The following is a 22890-nucleotide window of genomic DNA, read 5'->3' on the forward strand; positions in this document are numbered from 1 at the left end:
CATTGCAGAAACACCTTCCTACACCCATGTGGGTACTTGAAAATCTGTGCTTTCTCCATCCTCCTACATAAATATAGTAGCTTAGGAACTTTTATGCTGTGCCTTGATTTTTAATGATAAGAGATGTCAGGTACCATTTAAAACATAACAGATGAAAAGGGGCAATTCAGCTTTAACTATAACAGAGCTTTCCTTTTAGATGTAGACAGTCAACTGTTCTGTGAAGTGAGAAAAGTGTGAAAAAATAGGAAACAGATAAAGTTTTAAACTAGAAAGCATTAAGATCTTGTCTTACGATCTTACTCTTACTCTTGGATACCTAAAAAGCATAAACACCATAAGGTGACAGACTTCGATGCCAGACTATCTCCGCTCACCACAAATAAGTACTGAAGATCTTTACAAATGAGAAGTAAAATCTGGCCTGCAATGGTGTATCCAGTCTTCTCAAGTGTATATAATACCTGTTCTCAAAAGACAGGTCAGGTTGTGATGTCCAAAGGAAAATACTCAGCCAAGACCTTGCTAATCTTACACTCTTGCTACCAAATTGCACCATGAAATACTGGACAAGTCGAGACTGCCATTCTGGGTTCTGACATCTGAGTGTAGGATTTATATACAGGTTAAGAATTGCAGATTTTTTTGATTAAAGATTCCATATAAGAATAAAAAATTAGCATGTATATTGGGGAAATTATTAAATCCTGCAGGATGCCAATATTTTTGAATCCTGGTATAGATTTGGGAGATGTAATTGTCTATGTAGTTCTTTTGCCATCCTCTTAAGGTAAATATCCAAACGTTGGTGATCCATATTTAGGAAAGCCAAGGTGCTAGATTGAGCGGCTGTGCTGTGCAACACATCTGGATTGAAGAACTGTAGTCAGAGTGGCAAAGCGTTCTCTGATTCTCAGGCACAGTAATAAAGATTGTTACTAAGCAATCCAGCATGGCTCAAGTAGCCCGGAATCTCTTGTTCTATTTTGATGTATTGCTTATTTGTTTTGGGACGGATACGGTTCAGGCCATTGTGAGTGACAGGAACAGCTACAGAAATCGCCTGTTTTGGCACTAGGGTTTTGCGGAAGACCAGAGTTTTGCAGCGGAGAGACACAGCATACTCCAGCCCTTTAACTAATACAAGAAGAAGACGGGCTTCCTCCTGAATTTTGACAGCAGCACCTGGGAGGAGAGAGGAGGGAGGCGTGCGGACCCCGCGCTCGGAGGGGGGTGACCTCTCGGGGGTCTCTGCGGCTGGCACGGACGGGCGGGACGGCGGAGGTGTGCGAGCGGCCGAGCGCCGGGGGAGGACCGGCAAGGTGCCGTGCCTTGTGGCCCTGGGGCGGGGCTGCCGTGCGCCTTGCCCGAGCATTGGGTCTGCATTCATACATAAGTATAGCCGGGCTGGGCTCGCCACGCTCCTCTACCCCCCGCCCCCCAGCCCTGGAAGAGAAGGGGGAGAGAAACAAGAAGCGGGGGAAAAATCCCGGTGAGGTCATTGCAATGAGAGCGCAGGAGGCGAGCGGACAAGGTCGACTTTCCCGGCGGAGACGCAGCCCTTAGGAGCGCGGAGCCGCGCACCCACCGCCGGCCCGGCACCTTGGAGAGCTCCGCCGCGCTCGGGGCCGCGCCCGGGGCCGCGCTCGGGGCCGCGCTCGGGGCCGCGCTCGGGGCCGCGCCCGGGGCCGCGCCCGGGGCCGCGCTCGGGGCCGCGCTCGGGGCCGCGCCCGGGGCCGCGCTCGGGGCCGCCCCGCCGTGCCTCGGTAGCGCCCGCCGGCCGCGGATGCGCCGCTCCGCCCCGGCTGCCGGCGAAGGAAGAAAAGTTTGGGGGCGACTTAGGGCCGCGGGAGCGCCCGAGGAGGAGGAGGAGGATGCGCGGTTTCCCCGGCTGATCGGGAAGGAAGGATGACCGAGGGAGGATGTGCACCAGCAGCCAGATCATCGGGAGCCTCCTGGTGCTCTCCGTGCTGGAGATAGGGTTAGGGGTGTCCAGCGTGGCCGTGGGGGCGGTCAGTTTCAGCCTGGTCCTCACAGAGCATAAACCTCAGCTGGGAGACTCTTCTCCGGTATGGAGCGGGGTGTGTGTACGTTAGCCATTTCACTCTCTCTTTAACTCTTTATGGTGATGATCAGACCGTGCGAAGGCATCCCCTTCTCCCTTCCCTTCCCTTCCCTTCCCTCCCGCGAGTGCATGCTGCCCGACGGCGCCGGGTCCATTTCCGATGTGCTTGGGGTACGGTGTGCAGAGCGGTGGGCGAGGGGGAGGCACGGCGGGGACAGATGTGCGTGTGTGTGTGTGTCGGGCGGGGGGAGACCTCTTCTTTCGCGCTCCTTTCTGTTTTTCAGTCTTGCTGCGAGCAATTGAACTTTCTCTGAACCCCCTCTCACACCTGGGAAAGCCCGATGTTTCGCGTGAAACCCGGGCCGTAGCTTAGGGTTTTTAAATTGATTGTGAGTTTTTCTTCTTAAAATGAACAGCCCTGTCCATGATGAGGAGACTGTCAAAAGGTGCTTTAAATAATGTCAAGGGTATGCTAGCTAAGTCCTGAGCTTTTGGAGGAAAAATAGGAAGAGGCATTGGGAAGGAAAAGGAGAAAGATGTTCTTGTGTACTGGGTGCCCTGAGCTTCCTGTAAAATGTACCAAAAGAAAAGCCAGTAATGGGTTAATAGAAGTAGCATGTTCATATCACAGAGCATTTCTCACTTCTCAAAAATGTTTATTTTTCTCATTTGAGATATGCATGTTTCTGGGAAGAATTTCCCTCCAAATGGTTATTTATATTTATGAAACAAAGAACGGAAAATGTTGAATGTTCATGTTGAATGTTCAGTCTAAACATGAGTGGGCATTTTTGAAGTCCAAAGCTGGTTTTGGCCAGCTTGTATTGTACAGCAGTATTTCTAAAAGGATTATTTGCTTTGCTTCAGATAACATGATAAATGTAAAACACTCTTGATTATTCACCAGCATAACCTCCTCTAATTTATATATTCATTCAGACAAAGTGCTGCATGTTATATTCCCACTGTCAATAATTACTAATTCTCGACAAAAGTGATAAATATTTTTGGCAGTATATAAACACATATTTAATTCTGCACTGCAGAACAGGTAGGTGAGAAATGGAAATGAAGACTAGATCAGACAGGAAATGATATTACCAGGCCAACAGGTAATGATGACATCAAAATCACTTCAAAAAGGGAGGTTTCCAATCATTGTAAATGAAGAAAAAAATTGCTGAAAACCATGTGTCTGTCTGATGATTTAATGGCAAAGGTCAGTTTCCTGGGTTTCAGTGAGGTCAAAGAGCTTTGATCAGTCAGTGAGATCCGTACTTTATGCAGTGATTGCATTTTGTGACAATGCTATCACAGCTGATATCATTACATGACGATGCACATTTCCTGCATAACTGCCTCATTCATTTTATGCAGCTACTGCAGAGTTTGTACTAGGCATAGATGAAGATTCTATTAGATTGGATGTTGGCTTCCAAGGACATTGTAATCGTAGTAAAAGACAGATACAATGTAAAAGAGTGTGAGCATGAAGGAAAAACAAACTGAAACTGAGTGGTATAACAGGTGGTTGCATCAGCAGTCTGGCTTATTTAGAACTGTTCATAGGTGGAGTTTTAGAGAGGAATAAGACAGAGGAGAGTGAAGAGGTTTTGCAGATGTGTATAGGAAATTATTCTCATGTGTGACTGCAGAGGCATGGAAGGTAAACCAAAGGGACTTGTTTGCAAATGTAACAAGTGGGCAAAAGATGCTGACAACCAGAGCCAGCAGAGGCTGACATCCAGTGCTGGGAACTGAGCAAAAACTGCAGGTTGGAGAGGCAGAAAGAGGCCTCAAAGAAAATGCAAAGTGGAAGCAAGAAGCTTATGCTTCATGTAGAAGAGGAAATGAGAAAATCAAAGTGATGTGCAGAGTGGGGTGACATGTTTCTAAAGGCTGACTTGCTTTTCCTTGAATTAAAGATCTGTGGTCTAAATTGTCACCATTATACCACTCTCTACTACTCCAGCAGTCCAAACTGTTAGGTTGCATTCTTCTAACTAAGGCACTAGCAGGTGAGGCAGGCAGGCCAAGAAAGGGGCCAGAAATGTACTGTTTTCCAGGGAGACTTACTGTTCTCTCCATGGCTTAGGGCCATGAGTAACTAGTTTCAAATTCAAACAATTGGACAAAGGTTTGTTTGTCCTGCTGCAGAAGTGGCATAAGCCTCCTTTCTGCTCACTGTAGCTTACACTGATCTTGTGTTGCCTGTCTTAAAGGATGTCATGCATAAAATATGTTATTTTTTTCCAATTCACATTCTTGAATCATGGTTTTCCTCTGAGAAGTGAACACTAAGGAAAAGAAGGGGACATTAAAGAAAAATTAATTATTTGACATGTTAAAATACAAAACACTTAAGTTGAACAGTGTCATTCTTCCTGTTGCAATTTACTTGGAAATGCACAGAAAACCTTTGACCCTGTTCTATCCCTTTATGTGGGTGGAACTCAGCAGAGACCCAAGTTCATAAGGAAGTAGATGAAGATAGCATCACCATGGAAACCTTAACCTGAATTCCTAAAATTTGGGCATCTTAAAAATCATGCACAGTCTATCTTCTATACTTGCCTCCCTATGATACTTTGCACTTGACAAACGTTAGCTTTTCTATTAAAAGAGTTGTTCTTATTGTTCACTGCCTTCATTCAGACAGATGATTTACTAACACACTTCATTTTAACCACGTGAATTCCATCCACAGCACTATGGATACAAGTGAAGTTAAGCATGGGCTGAAGTACATGATCATTGCATGCCCTGCACAATGCATAAGCAAGCCAGGGAAAGTAGAGTACACCAGAATGAAGAAATTGAAAGCATAGATAATGCCTGCATCAAAATTACATAAAAATGGGAAAAAATAAGTCTCAAATCTGTTGTTCTCATTGGAGTTGAATTGGATTAAAATAGTACCAGTTGTTTAAAAAGTAGCCATAAGAAAACAACTGAAGGTGTGACTATCTTCTCAAATTGTCTGGAGCATGTGGAGACAACTATCCAGTTTACATCATCACCAATCTGTTCTTTTTAAAATAAGCCATGGCTGTTAAATTGCAAAAAAATGCTAAAAAAAACCCCAAACCCACAATAAAAACAGTTCCAAATACCCTAAAGTGCACATGTTGTTGATTTCTGAATTTTATTTCTGTTTGTTATGTTTGTATTGGGATAAACTATTCTACAAGCTGTTATCAGTGTCTCCCAGATTTCTTTGTTTCCCAGAAACTGAGAGATATTTCTGAAATCCACCATTCCAATTCAGTTATATGACATGCTATAGAATAATTCAACCAATGAGAACACTGAACCACTAACAATAACGTAGTAAGAATGACAGCATCCATAGCAAAGGCTTTTGCACAAACAACAAAAGTCAAAAGACAATCAGCCAAAAAGTATTCACAGATTTTATTTTTTTTTATTTTATTTTTTTTTATGGTGACATAGTTCTCTATATTTAGAACGTAGTGGTTTCATCACTATCACTATGAGCAGTGAATAGATAGTCACACACACACACATACATGTGTATGGCTATAATCCTCATTTATTCTGCAGTGGTGAATAAATCCTTGCTGTAAATGAGTCTCTTTCACAGAGAGAGAGAATGGGATACGAAAGCCACATCTTTAGACAAATATGCCATCTATCTTCATATGCGAGAGAGATACCCGATGATTCACTTATGGCTATGCCCCCAAGAGTAATCATTTCCTCCCTTATAAAGCAAATATCTGAATGTATTTGAGAGATATGCACTTTCTGTAGTGGTCTGTTTGCCTGTCTGTACATAGAGGCAGAATTATTGTTTCCATGATCTGTGATTTTATCGCGATGGAAGTCTGCCTGCCCATTAAAAATCTGCATTTGGCTACAGAAATTCGTTCCAAGTTGGCACTTGAAATATTAGATTTAAATTACTTTATGTTTTTTTATCCAATATTTGAAGGAAAAGATAAAACATCAGTCTGCATGGACTTTCCCAGAGCAAGAAAAACTTTTTAGACTGTTAAATTAGACTGTTGGTGGCCTAAAATTTTAAACCACTAAATTTTACATCTAGATTTAACTGTTGCCAAGTTTAGTTTGGAAAGAACAGTCAAACTATTTTTTTTTTTTCAAAAACAGCACTAAAAAAATCATATTATTGTTTAGCATGCAACAAAATGCAGATGTGATCCTACTTTATTTTAACATATGCATTGCATTTTCATCAAACTGACCATATTTCTGTCTGGCTCCTGCTCGTGATGAAATGAATCACAGGACTTTCAGTGAGCTCAGTAGAAGCTGGAAAGAGTTCTGTACCTAGAGAGGGGAAGGACGTACCAAGGGTGGAAGCTACTTGCCTTGCATGGAGCCAGGACAATTCACTGACAATTCAGCTGAGGTCTTTCAGTAGGTTTTGTTTATTATTTGGAGACTCCAGAGGCACAAACCAAGCTGGAAGATGCTCCATCTAGTTCCTGGATTGTATTTCGAGGATCTGTTGAATATAGACTGACTTATGCATATGCTTAAATGTTTTACTACAATGAGACTTTAATTCACCTGCATTTTTAAAGCACCTCTGTAGGTCTACAACCAGATGAGTGGAAACACTAATCATAGGGACTGGGATGGAATTTAAACTGCTTGCATATGGCTTGAATCAGTGAGAAGTGTAGCAGAACCTGATCTGATAAGAGGCAATAGCACACTGCCAGATGGGGTATTGGCTCAGATTAGACACGATTTAACACTAGTTTTGCCTCAGTTATAACAGAGCCTCCCCTCTCAGCATTTGATGGGACACAGGGTTGGGTTTTGGCACTGCTGTTGCTTCTGGTTCTGTTTCTGGATGCCTTTCAGCCAACTAGACATTTCTGTCCCCACAATCACGTGCATGGGACAGAAACATCATTAGATGTTTCCATCTCCCTTTTTCAAGAGATTATTGTGTTTCTCTGTGGAGGTAACAGGCAAACCTCATACCTAGGCTTGATCTTCTTGCTTAGTGTAACTTTTATTTAGTTTGATGTCTTTGTGTTCATGAGTAGAATCTGTGCCCTTTATGTCTGTGCTAATAAAATTGAATCCTTGTTCTGAAATACTGCTTTGAATGAGAGTTACAATTAGAGATTTCTGCCTAGTTCATCCATTAGGGATTACAGCTTTTTTCTCATTTGGATGGAGTTGAAACAACATTTTTAAATAGAATCTTTCTTTCTTCACGTTACTAATTTCAAATTCCTGCTTATTGTCCTGGAAGTCACATGCTTATGCAGCTTTATTACCTGACAAGGGTAGATAAAGTGAAGCTGTTAGTTCTGTCTTGATGGTTTAGTCTTCCAAGTAGAGTGTCATTTGAATAGGTATGATACACTTGTGTTTTCACAGTGTTATATTCCATTTTGGAATAATTTCTGTTCCTCTGTTTCATCAGATACATATGGGTGACCCATAGAGGACTTTCCATGCAATGTATACAATTCAGCTGTCTTTTTTGTCATGAAGAATGACTAGGGATCAAGCCGTCCTTGTATTCAACAGGTTTGCTCTACTATTTTGTTCAGCCTGTGTCCAGGAAATTTTTCTATATGCAGTTTTCATTTTTTTCAAGGGAATTACACTCACCATTGCTTTTGCCTTTTCAAAACATAAGACAGAACGGTTTCTTAGCTTCAAGATGTAAAATAAAAATAGCCCCTTTTCTTCTGCATGGTGGAAAGAAACAAATCTTTGGCTTCCTGCAGATTAACTAAAACTGGATTTTTTTTCAGAATACCAGGGACAAAGTACACATTTTCCAGAATGAAATGAAAGAAGCCAAGCCTTTTGTTCCAGAAAATATGAAATAGGGATGGATCCAAACCACAGAACTTGAATATAATTTGAGATTTTAGCCTTCTTACCAAAATGTATGGGGTTTTGGATCTGAGGTTTTGTTTCAAGGCAATATTCAACATAAAGTAAATTAAAGCACTCTCAAAATAAACATTTCCCTTTTCTGGGAGGTCTCTGAGGTTCTTTTCCAAAGTTCAACAGACAAAAAGAGACATTTTCCAATATGCATATGGAACATTATCAGGTACAGCTGCAGTGGAAATGCCAAAAACTCCACAGACAAACAGAAACTATTGCATCACTTTGCAATCACACTGGTGCTTTCATAGTGATTCTGACTTTGGTGTGTCCATGGTGAATCATCACTGAAACTGCGATTGAGGCACTCAATCTCTATACTCATATACTGAGACTCAAATACTCAGTCTCTAAGTAGCTTTTTTGCTTTGTAGTATCTTTCTTTGGATTTTTTCATTCACTCAGGAAGGGTTGTGCCCCTGTGTATTGCTTGATGATACATTCTCATAAACTCAAAGAATCAAAGAATCATACTATAAGGATTAGAAGGGATCTTAAAGATCATCTATCTAGTCCAAACTGTCCCTGCCATAGGCAGGAACACCTTCTACTAGACCAGGTTGCTTAAGGCCTTTTATAACCTAGCCTTGAACATTGCCAGGGTTTGTTCATCCACAGCCTCTCTGGGCAAGCTGTTCCAATGCCTCATCACCCTCCCAGTAAGGAATCTCTTCCTGAGATCTAGTCTAAATTTCCCCTCTTCCAGACACCTCTTTACTCCTTGTCCTGTAACTACAGTTCCTGATGAAGAGTCCCTCTCCAGCTTCCTAGATATTGGAAGGTTGCTACAAGGTCTCCTTGCAAACCCAATGATCTCCCTTCAGTCTCAGAATATTCTGTCAATCTGTGAATCTCTGAACCTTCTCTTCTTCCAGGCTGAACAGCCCAGACTTTCTCCACCTACCTTCTTAGAGGAGGTGCTCCTGCCCTCTAACCAATTTCCTGGCCCTTCTCTGGACTTGAGCCAAGAGTTTCAATACATGACTTCTCTTCTAGTCTTGAAAAAATCATGTATGTACAGCAGGTATGAATAAGTCTGGAACCAAAAGTAACCCTATAATCAATAGGGTATGAGTGTAATTTGTGATCTATGTAGGTTTTTAAGTGAGCCTTTCAGTCTTTTAGCATTTTTTTTTAATTTTTTTTATTATGATTAATAATTAAAATGTAAGTCCAACAATGAAACATCCCTCTCTGGCTTCCAGGGCATTTTGTAGAGCTTATTGCTTAGTTTATCCTTAATGAAATGTTTTAGCCTTATTCTCTGTATGAGCTGTGAACACTTCAACAACAGAGAATTCTTTACAAGAAACTTATCTTTAGTGATATATTCCTTTTCCACTCCTGATTTGTTGTATTTGCAGTATAAGTCTGTTTGCCTAACTTACCTCAGGTAAGTTAGGTTACATGGTTAGGAAATACATGGTTAGAAAAAATATAACTACATTTAAAGAGTCCATCAGATTGGTTGGTAAAAATTGATTAAGGATAATCAGTGATCAAGTACAAAAGTGCAAGTCCTCACCATGACAGTATTAGTTAGTCAAGGGTAAACTGTAGTCCAGAGTAGCTCAGCAGTTAGAAAACAAGTTTTATTGTTATGACATATTGACATGAAGTCTTTCAGGATAGCCAAGAATTGAGAGTGTCAAGACAACAGAGCTCCTGATGGCTGTATTCCAGTTGGCAATATTATAAAATAGAAGATTCTAAGTAAATGACACTTTCAATCTGATTTTTACTGCATCCTTTTTCTGGCACAAAGAGCTAGTGTAGTTTCTCTGATCCACTTTTCACTTATGCTGATCACAACACTGAGATATCTAAAATTTTACAGGAAATTCCTATAGCACCACCACTTAAAAAAAAAAAAAAAAAAAAAAAAAAAAGTCTTAAGTCTCTATGCCATCAAAAAGCAGAGAACAGAGTGAATCACATAATATCCCACTGAAATCCTAACCTTTCTAGATGTTGCCACATTGAAAAGCTTAGCTAAAGAAACTCTACATAGGCAGTGTTCCTGAGACATGGGTATTACTAAAACTCTATTCATACAGCAGGTTCCCACTGTTTCCAGTGAATCAGCTTTAGAAGAGAATGGTAAACTTGGCTCAGAAGTTTCAAAGCTTTGCATGAGGTATAATTGCCTGACCCTGTGGCTCAAAGTCATCCACTGGTTTTAATTGCAAAATGCTAGCTGACATAAATAAGTATCCATACTGGGTTTTGGGCAAATCTTTTCTCAATGAATGCAATACACTGTCATCTTAAAAAACCCCTCAGCCTAAATAACAATAATGCTTTGCTACTTCCTGAATGCTTTTCTTCCAAGGTTTTTAACATATTCAGGCACTTGAGTGCATTCAGTTTCACAACTTGTTTATCTCACAGCCATACGGATTATAAAACTTCAGCATGACCTCAAGATTAAACAGAAGAGTGTGGAGGAAGCGTGAATATCCAGTTCCTCTGAGTTAGAATACACAGAACTCTTTCAGTTCTTTAACTATGGAACATGTTATTCCTTGCCTGTATGTACAAATACTGTATATGTAGAGAGAGAAAATACATACAGAGTATACATGATACAACACAATATTATCATTAAATTGTAGAATTTCTCAAGTAGTAAGGGACCATAAAGATCATCAACCCCATGCTCCTCTCAGGACTACCTAACACTAAATCAATCATATAACTAATAGTAGCACCCAGAGTGCTCCTTGTCCTCTGACAGACCTGGTGCTATGTGACCCCTTTCCTGGGGAGCCCATTCCAGTGACTGAGCACCCTCTCAGTTAAGAACCTTCCTCTGATTAAACTTCACTCCATTTCTTGTATCCTATCATTGATCATCAGAGATCAGCACCCCTCCCTCTGCTGCCTGCCTTGAGAAAGGTGTAGACTATGTAAAGTCTACGTAGAGTCTATGTAGAACCCTCCAGCCTTCTCTTCTTCAATCTGATCAAACCAAGTGACCTCAGCTGCTCCTCGTAAGTCTTGCCCTTGAGGCCTTTCACCATCTTGGTCATCCTCCTCTGGGCACACTCTAATAGTTTGATGCTTTCCTGATACTGTGGCTTCCAACTCAGCACACAGTGCTCAAGAAGGAGCTGCACCAGAGCAGAATAGAGCAGGACAACTCACATTCAGTTTGTCATCAAGCCAGACACCCAGATCTCTTTCCTGTGGCTGCTTTCCAAACTCTTGACCCCAATATTTATGTATAATCAGGATTACACGCTCCTAGGTGCAGAATATGGCACTTGCTCTTGTTAAATTTCATGTGGTTGGTGATTGCTCAGCTCTCAGGTCTATTCACATTTCTCTGTAAGGCCTCTCTGCACTTAACTGAGTCCATGGTATCTCCTAGTTTAGTACCATTCCCAACTTTGTGTACATCTAACAGCTGCACCCAGATCTTTACTCCAGGTAGTCAGATACTTTAGATGGAACAGTCACCCCTTGTTTTGAGAAACTGGTACTTTAGGGCTCACAGATTAGCTTCATTGACTCAAAGTGGAGCAGAATTAAAGCATTCCTGAAAAAATGGGTGACATTCTCTTTCAGCTTTGAAGGTAAATTATCAAACCCACAATTTTTTAAACTAGTTAACAAGTTAAAACAATCTATGATGATCTCTTCCAACACTAAATAATTTTCCTATATACAAAAATTTCCTTTCAATTCTATTCAATCACCACAGAGAGGAAATATATTATTAATCCACTTTATCAAGTCTGACTGAATAGAACTTAATTACAAAGATGCCTTCAACAAATTTAATTTGAGGTTTCTGCATTTTGAGAAATACAAAACACGACATGTGAAAATCTGAAGCATGCCTTCAGTTGAAGGCAATCTGCAATGGCAAGACTGGAAATGAAACCCCAAACCTTCACAGAAAGCCTGAGTGAACACTTATGAAGCAGATGTGATGAGCTGAAATCTTCTTTGTCTGTGGGAAGGTTGCAGAGGGGGCATTTCCCCATGTGATTTGTTTTGGTTTTTTGTTATTCCAGTCAGTGGGTTCTAGCAGCAGTTCCCAGTTGTGTGTTCTGGTATGTCCTGAGCCATTCAGTACCATATCCACATGACCCAGCCCTCTCCATCATCAGATTGGTACTAAATTCACATCCCATGCTTAGTGTAAAGGTAAATATCTACATTCTTTATGGGGAACTGTTTTCATGAGTCTAAGAGTAAAGCGATACCTCAGGGTTTATACTTAGCTATACACATGAACTACTTTAGTTAGAGGGATATAAACTATGAGTTAAAGCAACTCCTCAACTGAAATAGTGAAGCTGCAATATTTTAGAGTGCATAAGAAGTACCTGCAATATATTATACAGACCCTTATAGAAACTCTTAGGTTTTTGGTTTGTTTGGGTTTTTTTAATTTCTTATGTAACAGCCAGATCTTTTATGTGATTTAATTCTAAATCAGAGTCAAACAGAGCCTTTTGCTAGAAATACTATCTCAATGCAAAAATGGTGTGGAAAAATAGTGTTTGCAAACTGTAAAATTACTTCCCAATGGGGGAGTAGGGTTAGCTTTATTGAAAATAAGTAGCATAGATTTCTTAATAAAGGAGTTTATGAGGTATCAAGTAAATCTTTTGACAGTATTGCTAACACCTGGAGAAGGCCTTATTGCTTTCATACACTACTGTAGCTCCTACTCCCCTGGGGACTATTCATTGTTTTCCTTGTTAAACTTTTCTGTAGGAGGAAAAAGACATCAGAGGACATCACTGGTCTTTGTCAGAGGTCACTTTTAAGCATTATCATCTATTTTTATCAGCTGGTAGGCACTTTTTTAGTTTTGGTATTTTTTTTTTTTTTTCCTGATGCTTGATGCTACAATTAGCAGATCAGTTTGTGTGAGAGAATGACATTAAAAAAAAAAGTACAGATACTTTCACGCTCTCTCTTGCGAACTGGGCTATCAAGAGTCTGAAACAGATCTTTCTGCATGACCAGAGTAGTGACACCAACAGATGTACTCATATTTACACCTGCACCCACAGACATGACTGAATTATATTCTCGCCCAGACTTCCACTGTCTTGAAGACAAGGGTCCATATGTGATCCTTCAGTGGTTCAGATGGTAGGATCAGGGCATTAAGTCCCTATGCTATCCTTAGAAGTAAATGATTTGGATCACTGACTTGTACCTTGCTGAACTTTTCTGAGAGAAAAACAGTAAAAAGACATTTTTATGCTTGCAACACTGGGGATGTTTTTTCCAACTTGTTTATCTAAGCAGCTTAAAATTCAGATTTGCTTTCTTTTCTCATGAGTTATCATGGTTACTCGGACTTCTCATTCCAGTTTCTTATGTAATAAGAGTGTTTATGGTTGAGTTACAACTTCCTGAAACGTAAGGTTTGTGACAAAAATACTGCCAATTGTAACCAATGCCAAAACTGTGGTCACCACCACAGCAACACAGAGGGATTTGAACTTCATCCCTCAAATGATGAAATAATTGTTTGGTTTCTTGTTTTTTTGCAGTTCCTGCTTTGCGGCGTATGTGGAATATTGTGCGCCAAAAAAAAATCTGGACTTGTTGTAAGTTTTTCTTCTGCATCCATAACACATATGTATTTGAAAAGCTTACTTATCTAATTTGAATTCTTTACTGGGGGTTTCCTGCATCCGAGGGTTTTTGATAAACAATTAGAAAAATTACAAGTCTGCAATCTAAAAAAAGCCATCAACATTTTGGAATAGTCATAAAAAACAAGGTCATGCTATTTAAGCCACACATCCCTATTTACCCGTATCTGGATAAACTTTGATTGGAAATCACTTGACATAGATTTATGTCAAGTCAATAAATGTTTCTCAGTAATATCACTGGACTGTACCTTCTCTCCTTCAAAAACCAACACCGGGTTGCCAACTCAGTGTTTAGTTTGTTTAGCAACCTGAAACACGTGTATGTAGGTTTTAAAGGGATGTCTCTTCAGGTACAGTCATTTTCTCACTGCAGCAAAATGGTGTTGTTACTCAACAAGTCACAGCAGAACTATGTTAAAGACATGATCTTACTGTAAGTGATAATGCCAGTCCTAATTTTCTGTCAGCTTGATTATTCTGCCACATGCAGATGGAAGTCACATAAAAAAAGCGTAAGTGTGATGAGAATCAAAAGTTCTCTCCAATTATTTTTTAATATCAATGACTTACCCTAAACTCTGTTAAAATTGCAGTCCCATTTCTTAAAACATGTATGCCATAGCCAGTTTTTTAAAAGCCATCTGTTCCAGAGGTCTCATGGAATAGTCACTTTCCAATGGACTGCAATATACATCCTCAATGTCACATTACTGATGAAATTCTCATCCCAACTGTCTATAGAAGTAGTCTGTAAGGCTCCTTAAATTTTTGCTACCACAGTAGATAAGTACATATAAAAAGCCATATTGAGAAACATTAAAGGCCCATCTAGATCATCATCTGACAGGTCAGCAGTGTCAAGGGAAGTGAATAATACAATCATTTGTCTCCATAATAAGGTCTTTTGCTCCTGAATCATTGGAGATTAATGCACATCCTGAAACAGTAACATCTTTGCGATTAAAAGCAATAGGAGGTCTTTTAAAATGTCTCATTGATTGCAGCCTGTTTCACAGCTTTCTGAAATTCCCAGGAACATTTTAGTCAAGTTAAAATCAACCAAACCAACCAATCAACCATCCAGTCACCAAACTGACCTTCTGTAAAGCAGCATCACAGATTTCTTTGTTGTTTCTTTTGCTTCTTTGACCTGCACATTCACCTTGAACACTTTCAAAGACCCCAAAAAAGCCTCAGAAATCCTCCAATCTGCTAACTGACTGAATAAATTATAACTGAGCAGGAGGCAAAGTCAGAATGCACACAAAGCAAGAGAGATTCACTACAAATACATGAGGCATTCACTCCTGAGGCAGGGTGATAAACTGCACAATAGAAAATTACAACACATTCTGTCATGTCACTGCTTTGCATGAACAGCTGGAAATCAGTTTTGTGTTCTAGCAGTCCTTCCACTGAATAGGTTTTAACTTTATCTCATTTTGCCTAACTTTTTTATACACGCAACATCAATCTTAACTCTTGTATACCAGAAAGTAATATATTCCCTTGGAGCAATGTGGGAGCTAAGAGTTAAAAACAAGTGTCTGTGCAGTGTTTTGCAGCCAGTGATGCTATCAAAGAATTTAACTATAGTTATCTCATATTTTATATGCATTAATCCATCTCTGAAAAATGTTACTGTGACATAACCTCTCTTGTTTCTCCTGACAGATGATACTTTTTTCTGCCTGTTGCATCTGTGGACTAATAGGAGGAATCTTAAATTTTCAATTTCTTCGTGCCCTGACAAAGAAGTCATCTGCTCTCTATTCTTTGCATCTTGCCTCCATGTCTCTTGCATGCATTGGAATTGGTGGTTGCACCCTTTCTTCATGGCTCACTTGTCGGCTAGCCAGCTATGAACAAAGGCGAATGTTCTCAGAAAGGGAACATTCATTGCATCACTCCCATGAAATGGCAGAAAAAGTGAGTTGTGTGTCCTCCCTTATTTGTTCTGCTTCTCCTGAAATGTTACTGTATGTGTTAATGTTTATAATTGGCAAGACATGCGTTCAGTTTTCAGTTTTATATGAGAAAGAGCTTCTGGAAAATGAAATGCTGCCATTCTGTGTAAGCTTTATTATGTTGCATTATATGGCGCTATTTTTAGGTACTGTATATTTGCAGTACATCCATTTCAATGATGTACATCCATTTTCAACATAATTCCATTGTATAGCTATTCAGGGGCTTAGCTGCTAAATATAGCACTTCCTAAATAATTGGAAACCTTATTAATATGAATTGTCATGTATTGTACTGTGAAAAAAGCACAGAAAGCTTTCTGTAACCACATCATTGCATGCTTCCAGGATTTAATCAATTTCTTCCTCTCCCAAGTACTCAGCTTATAAATTAGGTTATTTAAATATAAAAGCCACAGTTCACAAATGTAGGTGACTTAACCTAAGTATTTAAGGGCATATTTAGATGCCCAAATGAAACCGGTCTCATTTGCAGCACTGGGAATTTACTTCCTTTCTGTATTAACAGGAAGCCTGTTAAAAGAAGGTGTATAGGAACATAATTAGGTGCTGAAACTGAAGCTCCCAAAGCTGAGCCCATAGGACCAAAACAATTAATGGAATGGAATTCTTAAAATTACCTCCTTGACTTAACAGATATGAATAATATTTGAGTAGTTAAATGTTCACTGTAACCCTGTGTTTTGCATTTGGACTCAGTATCTATCCAATGCCTTTCATTTGAGAAATTAGCAGAAAAAAGAACAGAAGTCAAGTGGACTGCCCACCTAAACCTCCACATGCAAGTTTGCATTACTGTTAAGTTCAAGAGTCTGTTGTCTACTGAAACCTCTGAAGAGCAGAGTAAGGATTAGTTCACTCAGATTGTAGAATTGTTTTCAGGTTCCCTGAAAAAACATGATATAGCATCACTATTCTTTGGTTTCTTAACTGAGATGAGACTCCAAGTAGAATTATAAACTGAATTAATCTTAGATGATGTTTGAAATCTGTTCTGAAAAGAGGATGTTTGAAACATATTAAAAAGATGATGTTTTAAAAAGGTTTTAAAAAGTTAAATAGTAGCGGTTACAGCATAAAGCAGGGTGATAAAATCAACAGATGAGATACATTTCTCCATCTCATTTTAAAATGAAGAATTCTTATGAGCTATTAGGCAAGTATGATGGTCTTGCTGATGAAAGGCTAGATATTGACTTTCAGAGAAACTCTTGCCTCAACAAGGACAAAGATGGGAAAAAAAGGAGAGGGAAAGGAAGAAGAAACAGCTTGGAAAGAAAAAAACCTTTCAAAATAAAAAAAAAAGCCGCCAACCCTATCAATTTGGGGTGAGGATGACCATGTGTAACAGTTGTTCACTGCCTACCTTCCTGCCCTGTTGAGCTACTGAGCTTTTTGCCACGTAGCAGCAAGGACTTGCCAGGTGTCCACTTATCTTGGGTGAAGGGCCACAGTGTACGTGCAAAGCAATCTTATTGCACACACTCAGCAGATCTGGGTTGTGCCCCACTGATGGCAGACTTTGGCATGTCTGCTGTGGAGCCAAGTATGCATGTACACATGGCCTGGCTTGGGACTTAGACCCCTACACTGCCTGCTGATGGCAGCTTGAGTACACTAGCTCATGGCATGCCCCTAAACGACAACAAAATCTAGCTAAAAACTTATATTAAATTAGACCCTAATTTAGAAAATAGCTAAGAAGTGTTTTATATATAAGACTATATTGTATATTTATACTGATATACAGTAATGTAGACATGTACTGCATGTGCATTTGTTTGTGCTATATTTATTGTATAATTGTTATATTTATATTAGAGATTGAGGGGTATTGAAATAACCGACCTGCCCAGCTGTCCGGTGATTCCCCCGACACCAGAGTTACCTCCAAGGTACGCTGAACACTAGGGAGCGACCATGTTGTTATGTCACTTCAGGAAGGGCCACCTCTACGAGGAAGTCATAGTTTCAGCTAATCAAAGTTGGCTGATGCTGTGATGTCACTCTGAGGCAGGAATGGTGCTTCCAGGTAGTGACATAACTCTACGTGGTGAACGCTGCAATCTGGAAGTAAGTTGAGTATTTAAAATGTTCACCCTAGTTACAGGCATCCAAATACTCTTATTTGGATGTAGCCACCATTGATTCACTCTGCTTCTAATCTGTGTGCTCCTTCATTCCCTGAATTCAACAACTTTTTTTAAAAATTAACTTTTTCTTTTAAGTAGAAATATTGGGGAAAATAAATGGGGTTTGATATTTTCTGAAACTATGGTGATATTCTAATAGCTGATGTCTGCAGACAATTCAAGTGATGAAGCTGACAAAAGGAAGCTCATGAGTAGCCTTCTGACAGATCATTACTATCAAATTATGGCTGACTGATAGTTACTATGAAATGGCTTTGGTATTCTTGGTGTCTTCCCCAGCTGACAGATATCTTCTGTGTAGATCCAACAAAGGCTTTAGGCACCCACAAATAAGCAAATGATAGTGCCAGACAACCCCCAAACTGGGATCCATAGTCTAGTGTTAGGCATGCACATTCCTCTTCAATATATGAGGAGAATAAGGTCAAATACCAAATATCAAATACAATACCAAAATATTCAACACCATCATCTGCCAATGGAGACCTGAGTGGTAGAAAATACTCAAAATTAGTTTCACACCTGATTTTCTCTGAAGCTTATGCTTGATTCAGGAGTATTAATTGGTAATGCTACTTTGTTTGATGAGCTTAAGCTTACATTGTAGAGAAGACTAGAACATCCCTTCTTTTAAAAACTGTGAAGGGAAGAATTAAGTCCTGCGATTAAGATCCAGCTTTAAAATGTAGCTGGTAAAACCTAAAAAAGGAGGCATCAGTGCTTTTTAGCTTTATGTTACTCTGAGTTTTGGTCTCTTCTTGCCAAATGCTGTGGATTCAAAGAAGAGAGAGACAGAGTAAGATAGTAATAAAGACCAGGTCATATAATTTTCTTCTCTTTACCACAAATCTCAGCTACTATGCTATAGAGTTCGGCTCTTTCTTTCTGTCTTTTTCTCTCTCTTTCTCTGTCTAGCCCAATGAATGTTGCTTCACTTTTTTTACAGAAGCTTCCACAGAGAGGGGGACAAATAAATCCCTTTTATTCCACATTTTCTCCAAGTGTAGCTAGGAGGAAGAAGAGGTGAATTTAATCTTTCAATGTAGAGAAGATCCTCTGGTCATCATGCAGCTATTTTAGAACGATTCTGACACTGGCACCTCCACTTCATCTACCTGAATTTTAGAAATACTCCAAGCTGCATATTTACCTGTACCCATTCCTCTTGCCATAGCTGAATGTTCTCTGTCATTGGACATAAGTAGCAGATCACTTATTTCTTCATCCAGTTTCAATCTGGTATTAAATAGGCCTGGGATTGCTCAGAATAAGGTAATTCCAACCATAAACTCAATGTGGTTTTGCAGCCTTGAAGATCAGGGAACTGTTTAATTAATGTCACCATCTCTATGCTTAGACAGCTGCTAAGGGGGTATTGTTTGGATTTCAATTTGAGAATTAGAAAATCTATCTCAGAACAAATCTTGGTTTAGGTGCTTTAGGATTCTGACTCATGAGCCGGTCAGCTTGCTCTGGGATGACTCACCTGCCACTGGAGAAGCAATCCCCAAACTGCTAAAAGTTGTAAACTGGTATATGAAGGGAAAACTAAAATCAGTCCCATCCCAAGGGAAAACAAGCAGTTAAAACCCTTAGATCCTGTTTGGATCTAGATCTACTTCCCAAATGTCTATATCAGCAAGCATTGAATGGCATCTGTTTGTAGCATGTCAGAACAGATACAGATTTGAATGGAAACAGAGACTTAAGTGCCATTTCGTTCTTCTGTAGATCAGCACACAAGCTTGAGTTGGTGCAATTTCAAAGGACAACATCACAGACTTGTACAGATGCCATCAATGCTGTATATGTGGTCTGAGTGTAATGTCCACCTCAATCACTACCAATGAGTCTATCAGCTTTCAAATTTCAAATTGTACCTAATTTCTATAGGAAAAAAATGTTGTTTTTTGTTTTTGTTTTTTTTTATATAATGAGGTTTATCAAGTTAAATAAAAATCTGAAGTATTTCTGATTGTTTGAAATTCAGACTTTGTTCGAATTTCATCACAACCTTAGATAACTGAATTTTGAAAACCTTACAATAATTCTAATTTTAATTTTAAGTAATGTTTTCTATTCTTTTTCTAGGAAATGACAGACAACCTAAGCAATGGTGGCCCACATCTGATTTATAATGGAAGTGTATATTAAGAAATTTTTAAAAGTTCCATGGAAGGAAGTGGTTTTAGAATTTTCTTCAGGAAAAAAAATAGACTCCAAGAAATTAAGAAAATGAAACTATCTTAGCTTTTTATGGCTCAAATGTCACAACTGCAGACCAGCACAGTTGCAATTCCCTTTTAGAACCATGTTCAAAATTTGTCTCCTAAACATTTTGCGGATATACAATATTTATTCACTTCCTGGCTACTCTCTTTCAGTTTTTTGTCTGAATAATCTTTCTGAATTGTGATAGTATTTGAAATAGACTTTGCAAGACTCTTATTCTCATGAAGACTCAAAAATCAGAAAAGAAAATAAACAGAACTGCATTTAGCTCACTCAAAGGAGAAGGCAGAGGAAGAATGGCTCAGGAGAATATTTTTCTCCTCTCCACTTAGCAGCATCTGGTGTAATATGATGGCTTCAGATCATGGCATGGTACAGCAACACATCTGCACAGTCCCCCTCCTCACATTTTGAATGTATCCTGCCTCAGTTTTCCCAGTAGATCATATCAAAAGGGAGTGCAAAATCTCCAAATCTTCCAAAAAGCTCCCATTTCACATCCAGAGTGTAAATGAACAGTTTGCTGAAAACACCACCGATGTCTTTGTTTTGAAAGACAGAATGCTCTAAGAATGCCATAACTCAAAACCTCAATAATGCCTTGTTGTAAAGAAATTGTAAATATTTCCAATTTGTGAATGAAGTATATTTCGTAATTTGTTCATAAAAGATGACAAATAAAATGCAATCTAAACCAGAGATTTTAGAGAGATCTTTTGGGGTTTTTTTCTTGTTAGAAAGATCTTGCAAAGCTGAACTGTCATGCTTGCACCTTAGTACAATATGTTGAAACATTTCTAGAAGAGTGAAGCAAGCTCAGAAAGGAGAAAAATGAAGGCTGAACAGTCGTGGTCAAGGTCAGAAGTTACTGGCAATTCTCCACACCAACAATAACGTTTGGGGGTATGTTAAAGCAGCAGGTATGCGGCTTTAACTGACCCCAAACTTTATTGCCGTACCTAGTGGTTTGTACAGCCATGAAAAATGGAAGAGATCATCTGTTACAGAACATTTACAGCATAGTATTAATATAAAATATTCATATCAAATCACTCATATGTTACACAGCGAGTCTATGACTTTTCAGTATTGCAGCAATGCCCACAGCACAGCTACATGAATTTCTGATGTGAGCATCACTGATGACTGGCAACATTTGGTGATTCATACCCATATTCCCAGACAGGTATGAATAGAACCCTATTAATGTTCAAACCACACCATAAAAACCTCTATAAATTACATTAAATTGTTTTGTGAATCTATATGGCATAAAATACTCTTTAAATCAACTATCTTAGAATTTTTGAAGTCTGTAAGGGATTTTCCCATCGAATTACAACATGGGGAACATCTTCGCTGCAATTTAAGTCCATCAATTAAACTCTGTGCTAATTAGTTGGATGGCTAAGCTTTTAAGTAAAAAAAAAAAACACCTTATAAGGTTTCTCTTCACTTACTTACTGTCCCAAAGAGCTTTTGAATTTTCTCAGAGGCCCTGATATATTAGTATTTATTATATACCTTAGAAATTGTTACCAAGATTGTTCAGGTTCATGAAGAATACAGATACTGCCATAGCAAAATAACTGTGCTCAAGGAAGTGCTTCCCTTTCCAGGTACTACCTCTCCTTAAACTGTCTCCTTCACTACATTACAGGTTGTTTGTGCTCTTTATAGGTGCCATTGTCCCTTCTGTTTGATACTCCTCTTTCTTTGCAGCAGGAAGCATGGGATAAATCTTCCCCACATATGTGCCCCTTATGAGAGTAGTTTTGCAGCAGCTCTGAACACAACCTGCCAAGGCACAACCATGGTATAAAAGGGTGCAGAGAATCGCATATGTTGAAAAATGCACATTGAACATGCAGGTGGTTCGGTAACTTTCCTTTCCTCATTGCCTCAGCAAAAAAACATGTAAAAGTGCCTTAATAAAATCAAGAGTAAATTTAAAAAAATACTCAAAAATCCACTTGGAACTACTTGGCTGAGGTTCATCACTAGCTCCATGGCACAACTATAATACCATAGTTCACCAGAGTCTCTTATGACATCTCAGGATGGTAGGACATCTCTAGGAATGGTAGCTGTAGATCCTGGAGCAGTTTGGAGCTGCAGATCAGAATCTGCTCGAGAATGACATGAAAGTACTGACCATAACACCACCCAGATATTTATAACAAACACCTAAATTCCTGGCATGTTAGTGAGAGTATGGGGTAGTGCAGTGAAAGAGGTGATTCTTCTATATCCAACACAGTAGTGCAGTACAACTACCACTTTGGAAGGGAGAGGAGAATATATTCTCTAAGCTCATAATGTTTGAAGACCTGCTGTAAATTATGAAATACCACCACACCATTTCTGCTGCATTCACAAAGGTGAATGCTAGAAGGACAGAGAAGAGATCAGGGATCCAAATTCTATTGGTAGGGATCTTTTCCTTCTTATGGTGCCAAGCCTGTAGAATGTAGAAAAACTGGCTGGTCCCTTTATAAATAAAAGCCTTGGAAATGCAAATCTGGAATTCAAAAGACATGGGAACAAATGTGTCAAATAGTGTTCCTACTTGAGACATAAAAAAAAAGATCAGAATTCTTAAATTCAGAGTCAGTTACCGCAATATTTGTATGTGGTAGGGGAATTCTGGAAAAAGTTTCACTTTGTTTAATGGTTTTATTCCATAATTGCATACAGAATTCAACTGTAATGGAAACATTCTCTGCATGTTTTCATTACTGGTACAGATGAAAGGACATTCATTCCACTTACCCAACTGCATGAAATACAAAATTTTCACTTTTCAGAATGTGACCAGCCAGTGTAACTACCCAATAGCTTGAAGGCTGGGCACCAAAGTCCTTTTCAATCTAAATAGGATGAAACATGTATTGCTGTTGACACAGTTGTCT

The 22890-nt window shown here is 39.3% G+C and overlaps 1 protein-coding gene across 9 annotated transcripts; it reads left to right on the top strand.

Moving 5' to 3' along the window:
* The first annotated feature begins 1734 nt into the window (after positions 1-1734).
* Positions 1735-20677, top strand: TMEM196 (transmembrane protein 196). 9 transcript variants are annotated; one of them, XR_015277400.1, is made up of 6 exons: positions 1736-2087; positions 12707-12785; positions 13498-13554; positions 15280-15534; positions 17415-17666; positions 19838-20677. XR_015277400.1 is itself a non-coding variant. In XM_023920443.2 (5 exons), the coding sequence occupies exons 1-5, from the start codon at positions 1923-1925 to the stop codon at positions 19842-19844; spliced, it is 558 nt and encodes a 185-aa protein (XP_023776211.1). In that variant the 5' UTR covers positions 1741-1922; the 3' UTR covers positions 19845-20677. The 9 variants fall into 9 exon arrangements, 3 of the variants coding, with proteins under 3 accessions (XP_023776214.1, XP_023776211.1, XP_023776215.1); XR_015277397.1 differs by having other exon boundaries at positions 17415-17488; XR_015277401.1 differs by lacking the exon at positions 17415-17666 and having other exon boundaries at positions 1735-2087.
* The last annotated feature ends 2213 nt before the right edge of the window (positions 20678-22890 follow it).

The sequence above is a fragment of the Cyanistes caeruleus genome, chromosome 1 (assembly GCF_971803275.1).
Source record: "Cyanistes caeruleus chromosome 1, bCyaCae1.hap1.1, whole genome shotgun sequence".
Classification (NCBI taxonomy): Eukaryota; Metazoa; Chordata; class Aves; order Passeriformes; family Paridae; genus Cyanistes; species Cyanistes caeruleus.

Bases quoted from the DNA above. Each gene is read 5' to 3' on its own strand.
- TMEM196 (XM_023920443.2), top strand. From the start codon at position 1,923: ATGTGCACCAGCAGCCAGATCATCGGGAGCCTCCTGGTGCTCTCCGTG. The intron at 13,555-15,279 runs GTAAGTTTTTCT...TTCTCCTGACAG, and splicing joins AAAAAAAATCTGGACTTGTT to ATGATACTTTTTTCTGCCTG. The intron at 15,535-17,414 runs GTGAGTTGTGTG...TATTTATATTAG, and splicing joins CCCATGAAATGGCAGAAAAA to AGATTGAGGGGTATTGAAAT.